General features: G+C 41.9%; 1 protein-coding gene across 2 annotated transcripts in view; it reads right to left on the reverse strand.

Moving 5' to 3' along the window:
- The window catches only part of PTPRB (protein tyrosine phosphatase receptor type B), a 110,543-nt gene that overhangs the window by 29,638 nt on the left and 54,267 nt on the right, over positions 1 to 26,638 (reverse strand). For both annotated transcript variants that reach the window (XM_031027040.2, XM_006732342.3), the window contains 10 exons: positions 22,839 to 23,102; positions 16,932 to 17,195; positions 16,135 to 16,398; positions 15,105 to 15,368; positions 12,648 to 12,917; positions 8,983 to 9,246; positions 6,968 to 7,231; positions 5,945 to 6,226; positions 1,219 to 1,497; positions 493 to 642 (listed from right to left, as the gene is read on the reverse strand). In XM_031027040.2, the coding sequence (XP_030882900.2) occupies positions 493 to 642; positions 1,219 to 1,497; positions 5,945 to 6,226; positions 6,968 to 7,231; positions 8,983 to 9,246; positions 12,648 to 12,917; positions 15,105 to 15,368; positions 16,135 to 16,398; positions 16,932 to 17,195; positions 22,839 to 23,102 (2,565 nt within the window). The remainder of the gene's footprint in view (positions 1 to 492; positions 643 to 1,218; positions 1,498 to 5,944; positions 6,227 to 6,967; positions 7,232 to 8,982; positions 9,247 to 12,647; positions 12,918 to 15,104; positions 15,369 to 16,134; positions 16,399 to 16,931; positions 17,196 to 22,838; positions 23,103 to 26,638) is intronic.

A 26,638-nucleotide genomic window follows, 5' to 3' on the forward strand; every position in this document is an offset into this window, starting at 1 on the left:
TCGGGATCATCTTTTCCCGCTTTTTAGCTCTTGAATGTTTTTTGTGAATCGATGGGTGGTTTGGAAGCGCGTGCTTCCTTGAGGTGTTGGGAGACTGGGGCGGGGAAGACACTGAAGCATCCGGCTGCTTGATGGCAGAACCAAAAAGTAGCCATCAGCACTGAATGAGCAGTGAAGGTTGTGCAAATCACTGCAGAATCCATGCTCTTCCAACAAGCCTGGCACATCGCAAAGCCTCTCTACGTGATGGGTATTTATGCTATTGCTGCAGTTGCTAGTGTTATTATTCACCCATTTCATAGTTAAATCCAGTGAATAACAGGCTTTACTGCTGAAAGAGCCTTTGAGCAGGTTTTTGTAACAAAATCTCCCAGCATCCAGCGGAGATAGGGCAGAAGTCTATCAAAATTGAGTTTTCTACTCATCAAAACTTGTCACAGACAGAGCTGCCACGGTGACCTCTGATGAAGCAGAGAATCCGGGATCACTTACCCTCAGCCTCTCTCACGACCACCGTGAAGTATTTCACAGCTCCGTTGGTGTCGCTGAACCAGCTGCAGTTGAAAGTGAAGTTGATGGAAGATTTGCTGATTAGCACATCCTTTTTATTCACCCGAATATGTGGAGGTGGAGGAGGGGGCCCTGAAAAGGATGGAGAAGGAACCCAGGGGAGTCAGGACTCTGCTCTTCCACAGAAACAACCATCAGTGACATGAAGGTCTCCACTCACCTACATCGGGATGTGCGTGTGCGTGTGTGCGTGTGTGCGTGTGTGCGCGGCGCATGCGCGTCTGTGTTTGAAACTTGCAATCAAGAAGACCTCCTCTTCCTCTCCTGGAGGGAAGTAGGCAGAGGAAGTGACTTGCCAGAGGCACGTTAAACATAATGAAAGAGGCGGCTCCTTAGCAGGATTTCCTGAAGTTGTAGCACCGAATTGCCTAGAAGCTCCCCGATAGCTCTAACTCCATCAGGCAAAGTGATGTATTGAAACACTAACTCATTCAAGTACTCGAAGATCATTTATTGCACTTGTTTGCTGCCGGGATGCTTCACCTACGTACGGAGAAACGTTTCCGCATCCCGGAGGCTTTCAGGTTCCCTTTTGCAAGTGACCACGAGCCTCGCTAACGGGGAGGTGAGCTGTGTGCCCGCGCACACGGCGGTACAGGCCGCCGTAGAGCCGGGCTCGCTCCGTGCATTACCTCCAGAAACACTTACGGTCTATCATTGTGATAGTGCTGTCTTCCACCACCTCGCTGGTCATGCCGGCCGACTGCACCTTGATGGACACCAGGTACCTCTTATGGGGCACGAGCATCATGATGTTGAGGAGAGATTTCTCTTTCTCCAGCTTTCTGGAAAACTCAACTTCCTGAGTGTCCATTTTCCGACATTCAATGTTATACCCGTCAAAGTCAGAGTCAGGAGGGATCCAAGAGCAGGCGATGGCTGTGGAGTTCTGAGGCCGGCAGTGCAGGTTTTGAATCTTGTCCGGCTCTACAGGACAGAGAGGGACAGACACGTCACAACTCTGGGAGACACACTTTTTTTTTTTTTTCCTCATTTCCTTTGTGCCCAATGTGCTCTGAGATCTACAACAGTAATTCTCAAGATTTATTTGGATTGCTTTTCAAGGAAAAAAAAATTCTTAGGGATCTCCTGAGGAATTGCTGCATCCCAGACCACACTTTGAGAACCATTAACAATTAAAATGCTGTCCCTTCAGAAAATCACCCAGTGCCAATGTGATCGGAAACACAAATACTAAATTTAGCGTGGGCACTAAAATTAAGGGGCAGAAGTCAGATGGAAGGTGGGGCTGAGCAGCCAGAAGGTTAAAAGGGCAGCTCGGCCTGTCTGAATTCAGATTCTGTTTACCAGGTGTGGCTTCTTGAGCAAGTTACTTACCGTGTCTGCGGCCACATATGTAAGGTGGGAAAATTAATAAGAGTATCTACTTCCTGTGGGGACTGTGATGGGTCAGTGAGTTGAACCAGGCACAGCCACCTAGAAAACCACGCCTGGCATAGTAATTGCTCAGTAAATGCTAGCTCTACGAGAAAATTAAGACCTGTCATTGCTTCCTTGTCACCCTCTAGGCCCTGGCTCTCCCCCTCTTCCATTTTTTGCCTTCCCTGCTCACATGCCATCCTCCCCAGGCACCTAAACTGCTGACGGTTCCCTGTATACACCATGCTCTTCCACCCCCTATGCTCGTGGTCAGTCAGTTTCTTCTGCCCGACAGAGTGCCTGGCCTAGTAGGGACTCAATGAAGATCAGTCATGATCTCATGAGTGGGTGCGAGTGACTCCACAAGGAGTAAGAGGTACAGTCTGACAGAAAAGCACCTAGCTGACCTGACCACGCAGGTTACTCACCAAACTCTAGGCCTCCCCAACCAGCGACGTGGTCTACATCTCTAATTACATCCGATGAAGCGAAATTGTATGATTTCCGTAAGTAGTTTTTGAATTTGAATTTTAGCGGCTGAGCCATTTAAAAAAGAAAAGTTCTCAGTTCCCCAATATGTTAAGTCAGAGGGGCTCTGGTCCTGTGTTTTAAGTGTGCCTTGGGGGTCAGGGGTGCTATGCTGGGGTGACCTCCCTAAGACTTCCCTTGCCTTGTCCCCTGTCCCTAGGAATTTCTGAGGAGCCTTCAGGCTCTTGAATAGAACTTGACAATCTGGGTCTAGAGCACTCTATTTCATTCCAGGAGTCAAAAGTCTTACAAATACTTCATTTAAAAAGCCTGCCCATTGTTTCATCAACCACAGCAGAAAATACAGTAACAATTTTCAGATAGCACTAATCAATCACATCAAACCATCAGAAAGGCTCACAGAGCACTGCATACGATGGGGATAGATTTAAAAAAAAATAAGGTTAGAGGTGCCTGGGTGGGTCAGTCATTAAGCTTCTGCCTTCGGCTCAGGTCATGATCCCAGGCTTCTGGGATCGAGCCCCGCATCGGGCTCCCTGCTCTGTGCGAAGCCTGCTTCTCCCTCTCCCACTCCCCCTGCTTGTGTTCCCTCTCTCGCTGTGTCTCTCTCTGTCAAATAAATAAATAAAATCTTAAAAAAAAAAAAAGGCTAAAGACAGTTACATTTGACCAAATAGGAAAAACCCCTTCCATTTCATTGTTAGGTCTTTATCGTCCCTACTACAAACTTCATCCTTTTCTCTTTTCTCCACCTGCCCTTCCTCCCCAAATTAAAATATATGTTTGGGAGTGCCTGGGTGGCTCAGTTGGTTAAGCATCTGCCTTTGGCTCAGGTCATGATCCCAGGGTCCTGGGATAGAGTTGGGCTCCCTTCTCAGCGGGGAGCCTGCTTCTCCTTCTCCCTCTGCTGCTGCCCCTGCTTGTGCTCTCTCTCTCTCAAATAAATAAATAAAATCTTAAAAAAAAATAAAATGTATGTTTGTTCATAAACCTTGTAGACTGGACTGGCTACATAACTTTCAGGGTCCAGTGCCAAGTGAAAATGCAATGCCCTGTGTTCAAAACATTATTAAGATTTCAAGATGGTGACAACAGAATATTAAATGGAGTATGGGGTCCCTCTAAGCACGGGGCCTGTGTGCCTGCACAGCTGGGGGCACTAATAGCCCTCCCCCCCGCTTGCAGAATAGATCATAGCGCTCTTTTAGGAACTATGCGGAGACCTAGTAATCCCTCACAGAGCAGCACCTGTTGCTCTGATTTGCCATACAACCCCCTTCTCCTGACACCTTCTCCTTCATCATAGGACTCTTTGTCCTCAACAATCGTGACTTTGAAACACTTGGCATCTTTGTGCCACTGAATGAATTTGTGTTTCATATCATGGTCTAAAATATATAGCTAAGTCATAACAGTTTAGATAAGAATGATCTCGAGAAAAAAAAAATCAACCTGAAGATTTTTCAGGATAAGGGAATTGGACTTTGAGGCAAGCAGTACTTGTATCTTTTCAAACATTAACGGCTTGTTAATCTTTCAAAATCCTTCAAACCAAACCACAGCTGGACTCCAAAGGCACCTTCTCTGTGCAGCCTTAGAGCAAGTCTTTAGAAACACCCTGCCTGATTCATAATTCTGATAATTTGCTCAAAGAACAATATGGAGGTTTGCTTCAGCCTCTTTCCTCAGCTTTCTCCCCTTTCCATTCTGCCTCTCAAGCCCACGTGTCTTCTAAGACCTCCAGTCATATCCCCATTCACTAAGAAATAAGTACCTGCTAAGTGCAAGGTGCTCTTGTAGGGACTATGAACAGTACGGAAGTGAATTAGGCACTAGCCCTAACCTCTAGGAAGGGAGAGGAGTCTGAAACGGCCATAATACAGGGTAGAAAGGAGAATGTACCAGAAGAAATGGAGAAAGAAGGTGCTGGGTGGAATGCTAGACAACTTTCCAGAGCTACTGGTGGGTAGGAGTTAGCAAAGGCTTCCTGGCAGAGATGACCCCTCACCAAGATATTGGGAAAGGGGCATTCCAGGCAGAGAAAAGTATGAACCCAGACACCCAGGGTGGGGTGGGAAGGTGGAAGATCAGGAATTGCAAGTTGTTCATCGTGGCTGGAGCGTATGTGTGAGACACGGAATTATGGAATGATTCTACATGAGAATTATAAACTCTGTTGTTTAACTCTCTGTTATCTTGGGTTTTCTGTTACCCACAGCCAAACCCAATCCTATCTAATGCAATCCTCAAAGTTCCATCAGCCATTCTTCATAAAACACAACATTGCCAGTGGCTCTCCTTGTAGGCATGCCCCATCTGGTAGATGCCTCTCTTAGATTCCAGCACCCAGGACAGAATACAGAACTCCAGAAGCCATCTAATCAGCCCAGCCTCTACTGAGTTCTTAAATTGAACACCTGTTCAATAAGCCCACAATAAGCCACCAAAAACCTATCCTGAGCTTGCCATAAATGAAAGTTCTTAGTTCTTTCTCACCTATTTCTCTTGACACTCAACTATTTGATTTCAAACTGCTCTCTGGATACAAGGTGGAGTGCAAGTTATAATGACTATAACATTAATGTTTGCTGACTAGGTGAAACAACTACCTGCTTAAATTTCTACTTTTCAACTATATATTTCATCAATAACCACTAACTATCTGATCTGATCTTAGAAACTACACATAGTGGTCTTATTGAAAAATAAATATTTGGATTGAGGTTCCTATACTGAAAACCTTTGTTTCTTTGAGGTTTGTTTTATCTATCCCAAAATGCCTTTGGGAAGAAACTGATATATATTTCATTGTTGAAGTATTTTTATCTTTAGGATTTATAGCCATGTGTCCTAACTGATCCCTCTGTTTCTAGTTTGCCCCTTTCAGTCTCCACACTGTACCCAGAGTGACTTCTTACAGTGCAAATTTGATTATGATTTCTTGGCTGAAAATCCCTCAGTGACTCCAACTGATTGAGGATAAAGTTACAGTCACTACCATGGTTCTCAAGACATTTTATGACCTGATTCTCCTAATCCTCACCTTTTATGCTGTGGTCAACTAAACTCCTTTCTGTTCCTCTGTCCTGCCTGGTCTTGGAATATTTTATTCTCTACCTAGAATATTCTCCACTTCTTTCCTCATATCTACCTGGTGAATCTTACCCTTTCCTTAGGTTTTGATTTGGAGGCTGCTTCTTCTAGGAAACTCTCTTGTATTGGGTCAGATGCCCTTACCATGAGTTTCTATAGAGCCAAATACTTCCTTCCTCACACTTCCCACTGAACCGCAAGCTCCATGAGGGCAGAGATAATTTCTTTATTGTCCACTGCTGTTAATGTTGAAGGAATGAACAAGTCTATACTGATTTCTGCCTAAATTCACATCTAATCAATCCCAAGTAAAGATGTGGATTTAAACCAAGCCTCACTGGAATAAGATGTCGCGACACATACTTTCCCCCTCCCTCCATCTGAGAACCAAGAGTAGCAAAACATGTCATACTTGTCCTCACGGATCCAAATATTGGTCGGCTATAGGTTTTCCAGGAGTCACCACTGACAGTCTTGACACTAAATTGATAGGATCTCCCTGGACGAAGACCATATATGATGCGTCCTTCTGATTTCCTATTGCTGTAGGGGTTGAAGACCGTGATTGCATCTCTGGGGGACCACTGCAGCTCAAAGTCATCATAGTCTGTCCAGTCTGGTGGCCCCTTCCAGGTGATGGCCAAGGATGTGTTTGTAACATCAGCAAATGACATAAGACTGGGAGGAGTTGGGGCTGTATGTAGGAGAACATGAAAAAAATCACATAAACACATCTGTGCCATAACATATGCAGACAAGAGAGCTGAGTGACATCAGACATACTTTAATGTACTTTGGAGGAAGAGATATAATGAAAATCTAATAATAGAAGCTCCTATCTATAGTGTTTACTATGTGTCAGGTACTGTCCTCAAATGTTTTATGCACATTTTCTTTAATTTTCATAACCAGAGTTTCCTTACCAGGGTTCTGTGGAGCAGGAGTGGACCCCAAATGGGTTACACATGTGTGAAGATCTTGGTTCCATTAGATTCTGAGGTGTGAGGGCTATAGTCCACAGACAATTATGTCCAGATAGCCCTGTTCATTGACCCCAGGGTGGCATACAGACTAACATCTGCATATGCCCAGGAAATAAAATATTTGGGAAGCATTGCCATGGCAACACAATGATGATGTATACAATTATCGCTATTTTACAGATAAGAAAACTGAGACTTAGAGAGGCTCAAAGACCTTCCTAGCTTCACATGGGTAAGTCACAGAGCTAAGCTAAGGACCTAGATCTTTTTCCTAGATCTTTCGTGGTATGTTTGTGGATAAGGTCTGTTTCCTTTATCCACTGTATCATAGTGCCTCCCCAAGTTCAGGGGCTAGCACGTGGCACACCATTATTGATTTCCTTTCTTCCTATTAAAACCATATCTTGAATGTGGTCCCACCAATACTAGCCTTTGGCCACCGGGCTTCTTACCTGTTCTGCTCTCGCCCGTGAGCTTGTTGCTGAGGTCCCCACTGTGAGTTACCACACACAGCGTGTACTTCCTTCCAGGAATGAGGCCATGGAAACGCCATTCGGTCAGGTCCTTGTCTCTCCAGTTCTCCTTCTTCGTGCCATTAGGGTTGTAGAGAATCAGCTCATAAAAGTCAAAGTCCCCGGAGGCCGGACTCCAGCTGAACCAGAGACTGTCTGTCATATTCCGGTTGGATCCTCTGAGGTTACTCACGGAAGCTGGGACTTAAACACAGTGAAAACCTTTACTAAGAACAAGAGTTAGTAACAAAGGCATTTGGCCTACAGGTGAGAATATGTGTGATGTTGGGCATATAGTTAAGTAGTCCCCATTGTAGAGTCAGATCTGGCCTGTATTTCAGGGCCTGGGTTTAGGGGCGTGTGGCCTAGAGATGTGGTACAAATTAAAATAAAGCAAACCACCACGGGGGCGCCTGGGTGGCTCAGTCAGTGGTTAAGCATCTGCCTTCGGCTCAGGTCATGGGATCGAGCCCCACGTTGGGCTCCCTGCTCAGCGGGAGTCTGCTTCTCCTTCTGCCTCTCACCCTGGCTTGTTCTCTCTCTCTCGCTCACTCTCTCTCCGATAAATGATAAAAATCTTAAAAAAAAAAAAAAACCCACCCTAGGTGGTGACTTCTGTATGCTTGCCACATGTAGTCTGATAAGCATCTAAAATGAGATCTTCAGAAATGATTTATTAAAACTGGTCCCCTTCCAGGCTGGCCCATCTCACTGACCAGGCCCCTCACTCCCTCACATCCCCCTCTGGGTCTCTCTGCTCCCCACCCCCCCACACCTGCCCTCTCGTAGGCTCTCAGTTCCCTCAGCTCTTTCCTACCCACATCTATATCGGTCGAGCCTCACTTGGGAAGAGGGTGTTAACAGTCACGGCTACCACTGTGTTACTTAGACACACTAGCACCTGTCCCGTGGGTACGTAAGCTTCATTATTCTCTGGAGAGTGGAGACTGTTGTCTCTTGATGGAGGAGCTTTAAACATTAATGAGCAGAGAAGGGAAGATGTGCAGGGGGCAGATCGCCCTGGAAGTGGTAACACTGAGGCAATTCTACTCAGGGTCTAGGCGGATCTGGATCTGTTGCTCATTTTCATTCCCTTCCCCAAAACACACTGAGATTTTCCGTTGGGCACCTGGGATGCAGGGCTCCCCTCACCTGCAGGGCTCAGCTGAAATGCTTTCTCTGTCTAAAGTAGTATCTTGTCCTGTCAAGTCTCTCTGTCACATGTTGTTTCTTCCTTGCATAGACTCGAAGGGGTCCCCAAGTCCTCTCCCCTAAAAATCTGCAGTCTTCCCCCTCCCCCCCACCCTGCGCTAATGTGAGCTCAACGGGTCAGGGGCCTCATCGGCACTGTTCACGGTCAGAGTCCAGCAGTGAGCCCCGTGCCCCGCCTACAAAGCTCTCAAAAACTATTGTCAAATGAGAAAAGAAAAATAACTGAATAGAAAAATAAGATAATGAACTCAAAGTATGGAAAAAGAGTCAATTCCGTTTCTCATTGGCAGCCCGGAGAGATGTCTCTCTCTCTGTCAGTTCACGCTGTGCCGTGTTTCTATGGCTCAGCACTCACGGCCTGGTCCTTCACGCAGCGGCCCTTCCCTGGACCTGCCCTCCCCTCCATGCATGCTTTGTAGGAACCCAAGGGGTACGGCTTGAATGGAGCCACAGTGGATTACAACCCTCTTGCGGCAGTTTGCTGGCGCAAAGAGGAGCCAGACTCATTGTTCCACCAAACTCTATGATGTCCATGAGTGGTAGCAACAGAGCAGAAGCCAGTGCAAAAGCTATTCTGGTACAGAATCAAAGGTCTGATTTAGGGTCAAAAAGCTTGAAGGTCACAAGATTCATATAGAGCTAGATCATATATAGAATAGGAAACGAAGGACACATCACAGAAAAGCCAGTGAATACTGAGACAATTTCCCCGCTCTATACTCCTGCTTGGCCCTGGGCCTTACCTGTTCTACTGAATATGAAAGACTCATTAGACAGCTCCCCACTGTGAGTTACGATCACCATTTTGTACATTCGGCCTTGTAGCAAGTTCTGGAAAGAGAAGCTCTGGACTTGTGGGTCAACCTGAGCTCTTTCCTGAAGTGTTCGATCTGGGTTGTACAGAAAGATGTTGTACCCATTGAGCTCCCCTTCTGAGGTGGTCCAGCTGAAGGACAGGTGTCTGGTGGAGTTCTCCGTGATCCTCAGGTTGGTGACAGCTGCCGGGACTGGAAAAGTCGAGCGAGAGAGTGAGACTGAGTTTTGGCACGCCCCCCTGACACAGCCCAGGCCCGAGGCCCACAGGGACACACTCCATAGCAGCTCAAAACACATGGTCTCTGCCTTCAGAAAATATTGACTTCATGAAGACCCCAAAGCAGAGAAGACTGAATTTTGTGCATGACTGATGCTGAAACCGTTAATGAAAAAAACAAAAACAAAACCAAAAAACCACCCCCAAAACCCACAAGAGAACAAAGAAAACCAGGAATGGGAAATTATCTTCAAAGACGTTTTTTGGGGTATGAAATAAATGTTAATCTGACCTGTGTGACTAAATGTTTTCTTAATACTAAGAGCTATATCAGAGAGCAAAAAACTATCTCTGAGTGCCATCTGAAAGCTAAGGAATGGCCCATGGAGGTGAGGGCAGCAGGGAGGGAAGAGAAGGGGGAAAGAAAGAGAAAGCAGGCAGAAGGAGGAGATTCGATTCAGGGATCGAGGAAAGAGAAGCAAGAGGAAAAGCCAAAGCCATTTTTTTTTTTAAAGATTGACCTTGGAATTCGATGACCTTCTTGGCCTTCAGTGGCACCTATTGGCAAAGTGATCAGGAGCCCCCAGCAATGACCTGCTGCCAAACTGTTTGCACAGGTGCTGCCTGATGCCCCAAAAGTCTTGGGCTACCAGTGGGAACAGACCAGGACACCTGCCTTTGTCTCCGCTGGGTTCTCCTCCCTCCACTCCAAACGCTTCCTCTTCCACTTTCTCCCTCTCCTCGCACCAGGTCCTTAAAAGTTGACATTTCTCATCATTCTATCCTTTGTTCCTTTCATACTCCGTAACACAAGCTGAGCACCCAATCTCATTCACTTTATGGATTGTGATGGTCTGAATGTTTATGTCCCCCTCCACCCCCAAATTCATATGTTGAAACCTAACCCCCAAGAGGATGGTATTAGGGGATGTGGCCACTGGGAGGTGAGTAGGTCATGAGGGTGGAGCCCTCCTGAATGGGAGTAGTGCCCTTATATATGAGACCCCAGAGAGCTCTCTCGTCCTTCTACCATGTGAGGACACAGCAAGAAGATGCCATCTATGAACCAGAAAATGGGCCCTCACCAGACCCTGAATCTGCTGGTGCCTTGATCTTGGCCTTCCAGCCTCCAGACCTGTGAGAAATACGTGTTTGTTGCTTAAACCACCCAGTTTATGGTATTATTTCTTATAGCAGCCTAAACAGACTAAGACATGGATTTAAATAGAATTTTTGTCCAAATATTTACCTCCAGCTCACTCTTCTGAGCTTGGGGCATATTTTCAATTACCGATGATCATCTCTCGCTGCAAGTCATTCAGACATCTCAAACACAGTACAGAACTGAACCCTGTCCATTTCTCCTTGACACGGCCTCCTCCTGCTTCTCTTATCTCAATTAATGGCATCATCTTCTACTAGATACCCCAGGTAGCAACTCCGGAATCTTCTGTTCTTCCTTCTGTACTCTACTCAGACACCAAGTGCCAGCTTATCTAATGAAGAAATATTTCTTGACTATATCTACTATTCTTCATCAGGGTCCCTGTGGTGGTTTAGCTTTTGACCCTTATCATTTCTGTAACTGCAATCATCTTATGACCCCAACCACCTTTCTGACCACATCCCCCCTCTCTGTTCTCACTCTGCTCCAGTTATACTGGTCTCTTTACCGGTCTAACAGGCCAGACACACTCCTGCTTCAGAGTCTCTGCCTTGCTGTTTGCTCTGCTTGGGGATACTCTTCCCCCAAATACCTGCATAACCCTTTTTCTCCTTTCTTTCAGATGTCTACTCAGATATCACCTTTTGACAAAACCTCTGAGGACTGTACTATCCAAAATTGTAAGCCTCTAACACTTGCTACTCCACTTTCCTGATCTAATTTTCTCTTTGGTATTCACCACCATCTAACCTACTACACTCTTTACTTATTTATTGTGTTTGTTGCCTTTCTTCCCTACTAGAATATGAGCTTCATGACCATCAGGCTTTGTTTTACTTACTTCTGGTATCCAGCATTTAGAAAGGTGCCTAGCACACAGTAGGTGCTCAGTGACAAATGACTTAATGAGTGAGTCTCTTCTCCATTCAATCCCTCCCCTGTGGCCTCTGATTAATCTTTTTTAAGGTACAAATTTTTATTACAAAACACTCACTCTCTGGCTGAAAACCCCGTGTGGTCTCCTCACGGCTTACAAGATGAAAAATAAACTCCCAAGGAAGGCGTGCTAGGCACTCTCTAACCTGGCCCCAGTCTGCCTCTCCAGCCTCACCTCTCCTTGGCGCCCCCCATACTTCATCCACCCACGGCTTCTCACTGGTCCTCCCACACCTTCCCATCTTGGCACAGGACAATCTGTCTGCACCGGGTGTCCTTCTATCTTCTCTCCATGTGTAGAATTGTTTCATCCTTCAGGATAGTACTGAAAGGTCAGTTTTATGAAGACCTCCCAATTCCACTTGACCTCAGCGCTCCTCTTGATGTTGGACATTCCTTTCTTGTATACAGTCCTTCTCACAATGTACTGCCATCCTTTGTCTATGTGTCTGTCTCCACCACCAGTCAGCCAGCTTTTCCAGGACAAAGCATGCCTATTCATCTTCATGTCTCTGTCAGCATCACCCCCACCCCTTTCAGACCTAGCTCCTTAATGAGGAAGTCATCAATTAGACCAGTGTTGTTGTCTGAATAATGACCCCCAGAGACGTCCATGTCCTAATCCCCAGAACCTGGGAATATGTTACCTTATGTGGCAAAGGGGACCTTATAGATGTGATTAGGTTAAGTATCTCCAGGCAGGGAGCTTAGGCTGGATTGTCCGGGTGGTGACCAATGTAATCACGAGAGTCCTGAAAAGATGGAAGAGGGAAGCAGAAGAGTAGAGAAAGAGATATGGCGACATACACAGAGGTTGGAACAATGCTATTGCTAGAAGGCGGCATGAGCCAAGGAATGTGAGTGGCCTCTGGAGGCTGAAAAGGGCAAGGAGAGGATCTCCCACTAAAGTCTCTAGGAGAAACACAGTCCTGCTGATACCTGATGCCTTGATTTTAGCCCCATAGAACCCACCTTCAGTTTCTGACCTCCAGAACTATAAGATAATAAACTGGTGTTGTTTGAAGTCGCTAAGTTGGTGGTAATTTATCACAGCAGCAGTAGATTTTAACAATATATCTAACTTGGAGTGGGGTAGCCTGAAGCCCGTATTAAGAGGCTGACTGATATAGAAGTGGTAAATCACGGTGAATGTCCCCATTGTGTCAAGAAACAGCTGTCATCCCCAGTGTGGCGTCATCCCTCTGACCCTAAGGCTCTGAAGGAATAGCACCCAAGGGGGGATCTGGGGCGAAACAATGAGCTGTGCAGATTACCTGTGCGGCCTTCAGTCTGGGCTTCCTTGCTGAAGAGCCCTCCGCTGACAGTTAGGATCTGTATCTTGTATTTCTTTCCTGGCGTTAGGTCTTCAAATTTGTGCTGCTTGGTGGCGGCTGGCTCTGATGTGTTACTCAGAAGGATCCCCTTGTCGTTTAGAAGCAGGATCTCGTACCTTTCTGCCACGCCAACAGCTTTTTGCCAACTTACCATTAAGGAATGACTGCTGTATGCATTGTCGGCAATTATTCCCTGGACTGATGCTGGGACTGCAAAGGAAGAAGAGAAGCGAGTGCTGTCCAGCTCCCTCACTTAGGGTAAACCAACTGAGAAAGCAGGTGAAGAAGCTTGAAATCAACTGCAGAGAGAAGAGGATGCCACCACTCCCCTCGTGTTGCATGGATACTTCCCACGTGCCCTTAGGAGAGAGCATTTCGTGGCCTGGATTATCTGTACTTTGACTCTCCATTTTTTTTCTCTGAATTTAGACAGGATCTTGAAGTCAAACAAGTAGAAAAATTAGTGAAAGTGACACTGATAAATGTGCAAAGTGATTCATATGTATGTATCTAGAAAGTGGAAGATGCTGAACAAATTTACATTCAGTGGATATAGTTTGGATGGTTGAATTATGTTTAGACTTTCATTCCCAAGATTAACTCAAGTCAAAGCTTTTGGCCTTGACCTAAGCAGTAGTATATAATATATATATATATATATATTTTTTTTACTATGGCTCCCAATGTGAAAGGCAAAAATAGTATTATTTTTAATAATATTTTCTATCCTAGGCTCATATTTTTTTTCATTCTACATAATCTTAGGAGATCTCATCCATTCCCATGGTTTGAATTGTTACCCATATGGTGACGACTCCCAAATTTAAACTTGCAGTTCAGATCTCTCTTCTATTTTTGCAAATGACATCTCTCCCGGCATGTTCCACCCAATTCTCAAGAGGCCCAAATTGGACTCCTCAGCTCCCTCCCCATAACCTCCTTACGGTCCTTTGTTTCTCTTGGTCCAAGTCAGAAACATGGGTTGTCACTGTTATTCTACTACATGTAATCAAACATGGGTCTTGTAATTTTTATGTCCTAAAACTTGTATCTCTTCCATCCGTCCACTTCTCTCCCTTCTCTATACACTGCCACACCCCTAGGACAGTATCATCCCTCATCACCTGACCAGTGCCCTTGCTTTCTCACCTCCTACATTATATCTGGCATATTCTCATAGAAGCCCCATGCAGATGGCCCTTCAATGGCTCTCCGTAATTCTAAACACCTTAACAAGGGATACGAGGCCCTTCATGATTTGGTCCATCTACTTACTTGGCCGTATGGCTCATCTTTATTCTAGCATACCACACCATGTGTAGGTCCTCAAATGTGCCATGCTTTCTCTCACCTCCAGGCCTTTGTTTTTTCTGCTGGAACCAAGTCAACATCTGCGTGACCAGTATGACTTCTTAGTGTCTATTTAAATGTTACTTTTTCCTGGAAGTCTTCCCTGACTCTTCATGTTTGCTCCTAACACACCCCATTATTACTTTTATTTTAGAAGTTATCATGTTGTAATTGTCTTTTTTATTTCTCTCTTTCACTAGATTATATGCTTCTCGAGGTTGGGGGCTCTATCTATCTTGCTACTGAATTCCCATTTTCTAACGCAGTGCTTGGCATATGGTTGGAGAGACACGTATATGAAATAGAGGCACAGGAGGGCCCAGTACAGAAGCCCAGGCCCACAGCTAAATGAGTGGTTATGGGAATGGAAGGCATCTGATAAGTACTGTATCACAGTAGAGAGGGCATAAGGCTTGGAGCCAGACAGACCTAGATTTGAGTTACAGCTCTCGGTCTTATTACACGTACCCTTGATAATGTTTTATAAGCTTTCTGAGCCTTACTTTCCTCATCTGTAAGATGGAAACAATGATCTCTATCTTCTAGTGTGACTAGAGATCATTTTAAATGCCTGGCAGACAGCAGGTGCTTTTAGCTTATTTGTGTTTTAAAAGTAATATATTATTGGTAATATAAATATAAAGAGACACATTATTCCTTGATTTGTTACTTGTTCTTGTAACAAATGAAGTAAATGGCATAGGCGTTCATTTTTAAAAGAAATTTGAGAAGGGTAAATTTTACAGAAAATAGTAAATATTTACATGTAAATAGTTACAGAAGTCCACTTGTTAAAACTCAAGTTTTTATAACCTTTAGCAAGCATGAAAATTTATTCAAATGATCTGGTTCCTAATTACCTTTCATGTGTTCTGAAGATCTCTATTATGAAAGAAAAATGCAAAAAGAAAATATGAAAAGGGCTCTTGAAACCACATTGAATTATGGCTTTGAATTTGGATATTTTTGACTTGTGAATAGCTAAGTAAGTCCATCTGCTGTCCCACTGTGGAGAACAATTTGGCTCTTCTCCAGGTGGGCACTCACCTGTCCGCCCAACTGCATCTATCTGGTTCTTTAGGGAGCCGCTGACCGAGGCGATCACAATCTGGTACTGTTCCCCAGCCTCCAGCCTGTGGAATGTGTGCTCCGAGACGTGTTTGGAGATAGTCTGAGACTCCACCTTCTGATTCTGCCTGAACGCTGACACTGTGTAGGAGTCAACATCACCCCCACCAGGAGTCCAGTTGACTGTCAGGCTGTCTGTCGCCCCATTGGGAGAAACATGGATATTTTTGACAGCGCTTGGAACTAAAAAGGAAAATAAATTTAAAAGTCATCACTTAGAGAATGAACTGTGGAAATTTTCAACCAAAATTGTCATGCTTCTTATATTTTGGCATGTACTGAAAGAATTCACTTGCACGTATTGATACAATTTTTCTCGGGCTTTTCCACCTGAACTGAATTCGATAGGGGAAATTTAGAGGGACATCGAAGCCAACAAGTAGAAGTGAAGGATGCCGGTAGTAGAGCGAGGGGCTAGTTAGATTGCCTTGGTCCAAGTCTTGGTTTCCTCATTTACTAGCTGGGGGACTTTAGGCAAATCACTTACGCTCTGTCAGTTTCAGTTTCTTCATCAGGAAAATGGCAATTATAGTAATAGTGACCAGCCCACAGAGTTGTGAGGATTGAACAAACTGTCCACATAAAGTGCTTTGCTGTGGGTCTGGTTCATGGTAAATTGTCAATAAATGTTAACAATCATAACAACACTCCTAACAGAGTTCCAAAGGAAACCCAACCAACAGAGTTATTTTTTTTAATCTGTGTGCCTCACAAGCACCAACAATTCACATCAGTCCAATGCCATTTCTCTGAAAGCTTTTTTTCTTACCCTACATTGTACGTTACTTTTGTTAATCCAGCATGGACAACATCATGGGCACTATCAAGATAACCTCGCTTCTTGCCATCTCCCTTTTACCTTGAAATCCTCAACCCAAACGCCTGGCTACCCAACATGCTAAATACACCACCACATCTACTCAAGTTCAAGAGCCACATTTCATATTACCTGTGAAGCCCTCAATGAAGGCTGACTGCTGTACTTCTCCACTGATGGTCAAGACGAGAATTTTATACTGGCGCCCTGGCGTCAGGGAGGTGAATCGATATTCAGTTGCAGTATTTACGAGGTGAAAAGGAGGAAATACTTTCATATCATTGAAGAGTAGCTGGATCTCATATTGGTCAACATCCCCATCAGCTCGTGACCAAGTCACCAGAAGGTCCTCAGTGCTCCTATTCCGCAATGTTAGATCCCTAACAGGCTCTGGGACTAGGGAGGAATATGAGAAGACACTTCAGGAAAGTGACTGATCAAACTTTACCTACACAATAATTTATGAATCACATTCAAGGAACTGGCAAACATCTCTCTTCCCCAAATAAACCACTTGAACTACTTCATGCATTAAATAAGAAAAATTGGAAGCAACTATTAAAATTGCAATTTTTTTCCTGACATAAATCTATGCTAAGTGTTGGTAGGATATAATTATAAAATGAATTATGACCTCAATCATAAGATAAAACAAGATGTCTAGAACTTTAAATGCCACAATGCAGGAGGACAGGGAAGAAAAATGGGACAACTGGCCTTCTTGCTCCCTGACTGTGCTTGCTTTTATCTACCAATAAATATTCTGTAATTATAGGCCATGGCTTGGCTGAATGATATTAGCTCCAAGTGAGACTGGGAATGCAATTTACTGATCAGGAAGCAGAGAGAACTCAAGGTTCAGATATTTTATTTACTCGATGACCTTCAAGTCCCAACCAACCGTCAGATTTTACAAGCTTTCCACTTACTTGTTCTTCCATTCCCCTGTTCACTGGCTTCATATTGTCCACTTCTTGTACTAACAGTAACACTGTACAACCGTCCAGGGACTAACTTAACAAATACACACTCGTTTTCAGGCTTGGGGATGCTTTTGGTTTGAATGAAGTTGTTTTTGTTTTTAATGGTGACTTCATAATGATCAAAGTCTCCAGTAGCATGCACCCAGGATACCTTTAAATAGTCACTCCTGGCCGAGTTGCTAATACTGACTCCCTGGACCTTGTCAGGCACTGAAAAAGAGAACAGAGAACAGCTGAAGATGTAGTGAGCCTAAGGGAGTAATTGATCACAGATGACAATCTGGGACAGTGAAGGTAAGTGAGTAGATTTTTTTTGGTGGGCATTTAAAAAGTTCTAGACCTTTAGATCACACGTTTCCAGAGGGGAAAGACTGTTACACTACTTGGAGTGATTAGATGGATCTTTTAACAGAACCTGATGAATTAATTCTAATCTTGTTTCTTGCCTACACAAAATGTCATGTACAAGATGGAACATTAAATATGATAAGTGATGATTAATATGAATTGATGGTGATGTTATTAATAATTCCAACATACCTTAGTGACTCAAGATGTGATAAAAAGTTACCAAGAAGAATAAAAACAATCCAAAAGAAAGATGGAAGAAGAGGAAACACATAATTAATACATGAAGAGATGTCTAACATCATTGGTGATCAAGGAAATGCAAGTCAAGACCATGGCAAAATACCACTTCATATCCATACGGTTGGCAAAATTTAAAAACCTAATAAGACCAAGTCTGAGACAGGATGCCCAACCATGGGAGAGTAGATGAATGGACTGGTATATATAAACAGTGAGATTATATAGCAGTCATAATTAATTTCTATTTAACTCAAAATGCAAAAATATGGATTTTTGCCTTTAACATCAAAACACAAAATATAAGTAAATCTTATCAATATAATATTAAGTGAAAAACTAAGTCTAAGGAGATTACATACTACATAAAATAACCTTTTCAAAAATAATGTTAGAACAACTAAAATTTTTTAAACCCATAATTTTAGGACTACATAAATACTAAAACTATGCAAGGTGAAAGGCAAGAAGAGAGATGAAAAGAGGAGTCAAGATGATGGTTACCTTGGGATGAATCAGTGAGGTGGGAACCACATGATTTGATACAGATTACTGTCAAGATTCTAGCTTTTATTTTGGGTAGTGGTTTCACCTGTGCCTATTACATTATTAAAAATGATTAATTAAATGCCTAAATTAAATGGAAGCCTAAAAATAAATAAAAGTGACAAAACATGGTTTCTTGAACCAAGAATTATGATTAATCCAATTTTGTGCACCTGAGGATCTCCCAATAAATATATAAACAAATAAATAATGTGCGCCTCTGGTTTTTCTCTCAACCAATCTATCAATTGATCAATCAATTGGACAAAGCCCATGTCCAAATCTCCCTCAAAGCAGGAAATGACCCAGAAATTTCAGTATTTTGGCATCTAAGCTATATTTTCCATGATGCTTCTCACATCTACAAGTTGCATTTTATTATCTTCTGTTAGTATATGTGTACTGGTTAGTTATTGTATTAGAATATTGCTCACTGCAGATATGGAGCCAGGTCAGGTATGCTTTCTTCAAGATATTTACCTGAACCAATTACAATGTAGCTAGAACTTATTCATCACAGAGTAAAGGAAAAGAAATTCTGAAGTTTTTATGCATGGGCTAAGTAAGAAAAGTCAATGACCCAGGCAATTTATTGAAGACAAAGCAACTATTACAGGAAGAAAAACCAGACTACATACCATGCTAAGTCAATAAGGGGCTCTTCAGGTGGAATTGGAGGTAATTTGTGAGACCTGTCTTGCTGCATGATGAGATGATGTGATACAGAATTAGAAATATTGATATTTTCACCCAAAATGTAGAACAAAAGCATTAGAAAAGGAAAAGGGCTTTGACACAATCAGCCAAAATCACCAGGACAGCATCTCAGACACAACTCTATAGTTAAACTGATTTGTTGGGGACAATGGATTGCCTTGATTAGTCATGCGTCAAATCCAAGTTCACGTTGGTAAAGAGTCAAGAAGGTGCTTTGAATAAAGGATCTTTTTTTTTTTTTTTTTTTTGCATTTAAAAACAATCTCAGCAAAAGGCCTGCAATATGAAGGTCAGATGGATAGGAAACATTCATGAGTTGACATGGAGGGGAAGCAAGTGGTTAGTAGGATGACACATCCTTTGATTCTGGTGATTTTTAGGTTCCAAGCTGATCAACATAAGACACTGACATAAGGCTGCTTCGTAAATGGAAATCTGCTTTTCAGATCTCAGGCATTATTGTGATTATCAGGATAATTAGGTTTTAAGTCATTTGAGGGTAAGGAATAGCTCTTTATATCCCCAACCAGTGCTTTCAGGGATAGCATGATGTAATGGAAATAGTACTGGAACTAGGTTGAGGTTGATTACTGATCAGCCATGTGATCTTGAAAAAACTAAGTTTCTCTCTGGGACTTTATCTCCAAAAGAGATGGGATTAGATCAATTTACAGACACTTTCAGTGTTAGCATGCTGTAGCAATGTAAATCAGTGGTTCTTAACATTTTTGACGTCATAGAAACTTTGAGAATCTGGTAAGAGCCACCCACTCACTCCCTAAAGAAACACACATACCTTTCCTATCTGCAACAACCTCATGGACAGTTTTGGGGGTTATGACATTCCTAATGTCTATCCACTAGCTAAAAACTGCTGATCTAAGGGATTTCTGATTATTAATTCATTATACATTTATTGAGTGCCTATTGGATTCCAGATCCTGTGCTAGGTAATAGGATGATGTCAATTGTCCTGATCCTCATGGAAAAAATAACATTTTTTTCATAGTTTTAGATTTTTATAAGGTCTTTGAGTCCAGAAGATGATTGGCTAATTCTTGCATTCAGCAACAATAATAAAATTATGGGTGCTTATATGGGCCAGGTATTGAGAGAAACACAAAAAAGGTATGGTTCCTGATGTCAAGGCAATCACAGGGGGAGAGATGTAAATGACTGCAATGAATACTAAATGACTCCTAGAAAAAAATGAATGGGAACTTAGAGGGACACATGACACAGCTGTGAATACTAAGCATGATGGAGTTAAGTGGATAGAGGAGCAAGGTAGGAGACCCATTATAAATTTAAGTAATAAGAACCTTTGTTCAGGCTATTGGCAAGAAAAGCAAAATAAAGACATATCAGTGAAAACTATTGTGGGAGGTCAATTAGCAGATCCTAGCAAAGGATAACATGTGTCAAAAGTGATTTCGAAATTTTCAGTTTAGTTGAGTGTGAACACACTTTGGTTTTGGGAATTTGACAAATTCATTTTTTTTACAGTATTTCTTTTCATTTCTTTTTTGTTATTATTTTCTCCAGTTTTATTGAGAAGTAATTGACATATATCACTATATAAATTTAAGGCAGATAGCATGGTGGTTTCATTTACATATATTATGAAATGATTGCCACAATTGGTTCAGCCAGCTTCTAACTGCTCATATAGATATAATAAAAAGAAAAGAAAGAAGAGGAGAAAAATGTTCTTACTATGATGATAACTCTTATGATTTAATCTCTTAACAACTTTCTTATATATCACACAGCATGTTAGCTATAGTCATCATGGGGCACATTACATCCCTAGCACTTATTTATCTTATAACTGGAACTTTGTACTTGTTGACCATCTTCCTCCAAGTCCTCCTTCCCCCACTCTCTGCCTCTGCCTTTTTCTATGAGTTTGCTTTTGCTTTAGTTTTAGATCCTACATGTAAGTCAGGTCATAGAGTATTTGTCTTTTCTTTTTGACTTATTTCACTTAGCATAATGCCTTTAAGATCCATCCACATTGCAGCAAAGGGTAGGATTTCCTCATTTTTATGGCTGAATACTATTCCATTGCATAGATATACCACACCTTCTTTATCCATTCATCCATGGATGGACACTTAGATTGTTTCCATATCTTGGCTACTGTAAATAATGCTGCTATGAACACAGGGTGCAGATATCTTTTTGAGCTAGTGATTTTTGTTTCCTTTGGATATATTCCCAGAAGTGGAATGTTTGGATCTTGTGGTAGTTTTTAATTTTTTGCTGATCTTCCATACTGTTTTCCATAGTAGCTATACCAATTTACACCCCCAAGAGTGCACAAGGGTTGCCTTTTCTCCATGTCCATGCCAGCATTTGTTAGCTCTTGTCTTTTGATGCTTGCCATTCTAACATGCAAGAGGAAATATCACATTGTGGTTTTAATTTGCATTTTCCTAATGACTAGTGATGTTGACCATCTTTTCATGTACGTGTTGGCCTTTTGTATATCTTCTTTGGAGAAATGACTATTCAGGTCCTTTACCTATTTTTTAATAGGGTTATTTACTTTTTTGCTATTGAATTGTATGAGTTCTTTGTGTTTTAGATATTAGCCCATTATCAGATACATGGTTTGCAAATATATTTTCCCATTCCATAAGTTGTTTCTTCACTTTGCCGATGGTTTCTTTTCCTGTGCAGAATCTTTTTAGTTTAATGTAGTCTCAGTTGTTTGTCTTTGATTTTTTGCTTATGCTTTATGTGTCATATCCAAAAAATCACCACCAAGACCCATGTCAAAAAGCTTTCTTCCTATGTTTTCTTCTAGGAGTTCCATATTTTCAGGTCTTACATTAAACTTTAATTTGTTTCATAAACAAATGAATTTAATTCATTTTGAGTTAATTTTTGTGACTGGTGTAAGATAGGGTAAGTTTAATTCTTTTATATGTGCGCATCCAATTATCTCAGTACACTTATTGAAGAGACCGTCTTTTCTACGTTGAGTAGGCTTGACTCCCTTGTCAAAAGAACCCTGACATTTTTAAAAGCAAATATCAACCCATAGCTCAGCAGGAAAGGCTTGACAAAATATTAATGTCAACCTTAAGCAGAAATCTTAGATGTAAACCCCAAAAGCGTAAGTACATTGGGAAAATGGTAGCCATTTAAATTTAATTCTTTCCAGAACATCGAAGACCTGACATTCATTGCCTTTGCTAAGATTTTGCTTCTGGTCCCAGAACAATAAAGGTTCACATTTTCACCTTGTGTGAAAAAGAATGAACAGTGGACTTTGACCAAATAGACATTTCAGGAAGGATTTTAGGACAGAGAATTTCGTAAGCTGTGGACCCATTCAGAACTGGGTTTAAATACAGAAACACACTGGCTGTTTAGCTAGTTAAACAGTTGAGCAAGTTATTTAACCTCCCCGAACCTTGATTTCTTGATCTGCGAAGTGGGAATAACGACAATGACCTCCATAAGGAAATTGCAAGAATTAAGTGAGTTATACATAAAGTCAGTGTCTAGCAACCAAAAAGTACTCCCTGAACAGAAAACACTTGTTACTATGTTTGAATATAATATGAATTCTAGCCATGAAAGTAGTGTTCATCTTACTTTAAAGGAAACATCTGCTCACATAAGGATTTTCTAGGGTCAAAACTTGAAGACTCACAATTCTGTGATCTCAACAGCCTTTAATCCTATCATTACAGAAATGTTGCAGATCTGATGCCTTGAGCCACATAGCCAGCCACTTCTTTCTTCTTTCTTTCTTTTTTAAAGATTTTATCGATTTATTTGACAGAGAGAAAAAGAGAGAGAGAGAGAGAGCACAAGCAGGGGGAGAGGCAGGCGGAGGGAGAGGGAGAAGCAGGCTCTCCGCTGAGCAGGGATCCCAGGACCCTGGGATCATGACATGAGCCCAAGGCAGACGCTTAACTGACTAAGCCAGCCAGGCGCCCCTCGCTAGCCACTTCTTACAGAGCCTGGCTCTCCTTAGAGCCTTACCTGTTCGCTCCTGGCTGAAGGAATGGTTTTCATACTTGCCGCTCCTCGTAGTTATAGTCACATTGTAGAGGCGGCCCGGGGTAAGGGAGCTGAAGGAACATTCACTGACAGACTTGGCAATAACGAGGGACTGAACGACCCTGCTGCCATGAGAGAGTGTCACCACATAGTTATCCACGTCTCCAGGAGCCGGCAGCCAGGAAATGCTCAGGTAGTCATTGCGACCAGAATTGTTTACCGTCACTCCACTCACACTGGAAGGGACTGGGATTGAAAAGGCGGAGAAATTTAAAAAAGAAAGTACAGTCAAAAGTCTGGAGTCATCTACTGCGGTCAGCAAAAACAGTGTGCACTCAGGAAATCTCATCTGATTACCTAAGAGGTCAAAGACGTGTGAGGATTTCACCTTAGCTTCTGGAAGCTGAGTGTTCTTGGATCAGCAAGGCTAACCCAAATAAAAATGCAAGGAGGTCTTTTGGGTGCCTCATAAATATAAGGACGCCACTACTGCATTTTTATAGTGTTGCTGTTTGCAAAGTATTTTAAGTGGAGGCATTTTTATGTGCATGTGTCAGAAGGTTCCCTCTGTAGGAAAAGGAACAAACATAACAATCCAAATGAATCCGTTCGAACCAAACTCATCAATAAGCAAAGACGTTTGAAGGGAAAGATGAAGAATGCCATACCTTTTCTAAAGAGCTTAGACTTTGGGATAGCTTTGATCTTCCTGTGATGAAGTTATTTATTCCTGGGGAGTCTAATGAACAGGAGGAGAGGTGTTGCATCTACCCTTTATAAAGCATTTCCTGCCCTCTAGTGGCAAGAAATAAACCTAAAAGCCTATCCTGAAAACAACAAATCTGGAGATTGACCCAACAGTGGGCATAAGGAGCTATTGCGGTGATAATGGCCATTATCGTTTGCTTATTTTAATTGGGGTTTAGTGCCACAAATGTTTATTGAGAACCTACCATTTGCCACATATACAAAAATGGAAAAGATGTGGATGCCTTCAAGGAGCCTCTTGGCTAGATGCAGTATGCAAATTAATCATTGTGGTATTGAACAGTAGTTATACACGTATCAGAAATAAGTGTACAGTAACTAGTACTGCCCGTAGTAAATATCAGAATAAAATCCTGTAGTGTATGTGAACTGCACTACTGTTTTCATCATTGGTTCACTACTGCAGCTAAATATCTTCATATAATTGTCAGTATCACTATATCACGTACAATGGACAGGACCCAGCTAGATGACCTTTGAGAATCCTCCTAATCTAATATGCTCCAACTTTGTGATTTAAGCCTCCAAGTCTTCTTTGCACTTACAAGCACTTGTCCATCACCAAAAATTATAAATAGCACCATACTGAACAGCTCTGCTAATGCTGTTCCATGTATATGAACGTTTCCTACATATAAAGTTGAACATTTTAGCCATAATATTTCTATATTGATGCCTTCCTCCCTCTCTTCCTCTTTCCTTTCCCTTTATTTAACAAGCTGTACATCCCTTGGTTGCTCTCAAAAGAATTATGCTTGTTTTTCAAAACTTCTAGAAATATTTGCAACTACTAACATTTTATTACAAAAGATACAATTATCAAATGTTTTGTCAAAAATATAAATTCATGTTTACAAAAAAAACCAGATCTAAAATTTGTTTTTCCTTTAGAACCAGCATTTTCTCAGGTTGGAACTAGATTTGTTAAGCGTATCTGATATCTTTAACTTTGAATATTTTGCCATCTTCTCTAGGCTAGGCAGGTTTATTTATATGTTTCAACTCTGTGGAAATAGAAGTGAATAAGAAAACCTTTCAAAACCTTTCAATTATTTCAGCACTGACCAACATTTCAGCAATTTGAGTAGATGGCAATGATTATCAAGGCTTTAGTCACTGAATGTTTCACAATCTACCACATATAAAATTTACTAACCTAGGCATGTTTCAAAATTGCTAGTTATTGTGTTTCTCTAGTAGTATCCCATTTGCCTCCTGCACTCTTAATGTGCTTGAGTAAAATAACTCGTGCTTATATTTATTCATATTTTGCCCTCTCCTCAAAACCTTATGATTATTCTTCAAAGAATTTGTCTTGTTTTTGCATACTTCTGTTATATACTGTGGGTCAAATACTGATACCTCTGCTACAATTAAAACAGAGGCATAAAAACAAAGCCCCACTCATTTCAAGTGGTATCAGGTGCCAAACTATGCCAGCATATCATAGTAAGTTGGAAAGCCCTAGACGTATTTTAAAATTTGGGAATTAACTTGTGTGGCAGAATCTGACTAGTTGTTAAGCAAACTATTTCCTTTTCCTCTTGGACACACAGCTAGGCTATATTTCCCAGTCTCCCCTGCCGTGAAATGTAGCCATTTAACTGTGTTCCAGCCAATGGAACATGGGGGGAAGTGACGTGTCTACTTGCTGGTCTGGTCATCTTCCCCCACCCAATGATCTCTATTCTCTGGGGAAATGGACAGAGTTCTGAGGACCTAGGGGAAGGAAGAGCCACAGATGGAAGGAGCCTGGATCCCTGAGTTACTGCTTGGGAAAGAACCAACCCATAGAGCTGTCTAATCAGGAATCCCCACGTTGTCCAGTTGTGTAAGCAGGAAATAAGTCAATCTGATCTGACTAATACAACTGCAACTTGCTGAGAAATGGGTGCAAAGCCCTTCCCAACCCTCTCCTCAGCTTTCTTATTTCTCCTTCTCTACTCCGACAGGGATAAATTGGAGTAAGTTAGTGGGGATGGATTAGAAACTGGAGGCTTCAAGATATAAGTTAATGGCAGAGGTAGGACCAGAATCTGGGCCTCCTGATTCATTCCCAAGCTAAGCTTTTCAGCCCCCCATCCCCGATTATGCTACACCAACGGCTGGTGCCAAGAAGTACTAAAAGAGAAGAAGGAAGGTATGGGGAAGAAGGATGTAGGTAATGTCAGCTGCCACAGAATGAGAAAAATGGCACATATTAGTGAATTTCTACCAAAACTATGAAATATCTTTTCAATGACTTAGTTGCATTTCTGGGAGAGCTAATGAAGTTCATGTTCCTTGGGTTCATTAAGTAGATAAGATTCATGATTTTTAAAAAGGGACATATCTATGATGCATGCAGCTGATACTCAGAATCCGAGCTTCAGAAATACAGAAGGAGGAGCCTGAAATCCAACTTATAATCATATAGAATTAAGTAGGCAAATTCACTGACCTGATTCTGAGTTCATTAATAATTATCAAAGCTTCTACTCAATGTCTTTAATTTTTTTCTTTCTAAGAAACTGGAACATAAATTTTATACTGTTTATTTATATTCTTTCTTGGTCTTGTGTAGAAAATTGTATTTCCTTCTTTGGTGCCAGCCCTGTCTGACACAGATGATCATATGCCACTTGTTTGTTGACTTAGCTCTTTGCCCTATTTGACTGTGATCTCTCCAAGGTCAGGGAAACATTGTTTAGGTGGTTATAGTATTAAGCACTTGTTTAATTTTGCTTATGAAAACATATGTGATTTGGGAATTTTATTAACTCCACTTTGCACCATAGAAGTTGGAGATCATTTCCTTACTATGTCTTGAAACAAGAATATGAAAGAGAGTGGAATATACTTTTTTTTTTTAAAGTCTCATTACTTGTTTATTTTAACTGGGACATAAACATTAAGGAAATCATCAACTGAATGAGGGGATAAGCTTAGGCATCAAATGACCATTATGTTACTACAAAGGTTTTTCTAGAAGTTCTGACACCTTTAGGGGAGATTTTAGAAAATTTAGAATTCAT

The sequence above is a fragment of the Leptonychotes weddellii genome, chromosome 5, assembly GCF_054177405.1.
Source record: "Leptonychotes weddellii isolate Sample4059 chromosome 5, ASM5417740v2, whole genome shotgun sequence".
Taxonomy (NCBI): Eukaryota; Metazoa; Chordata; class Mammalia; order Carnivora; family Phocidae; genus Leptonychotes; species Leptonychotes weddellii.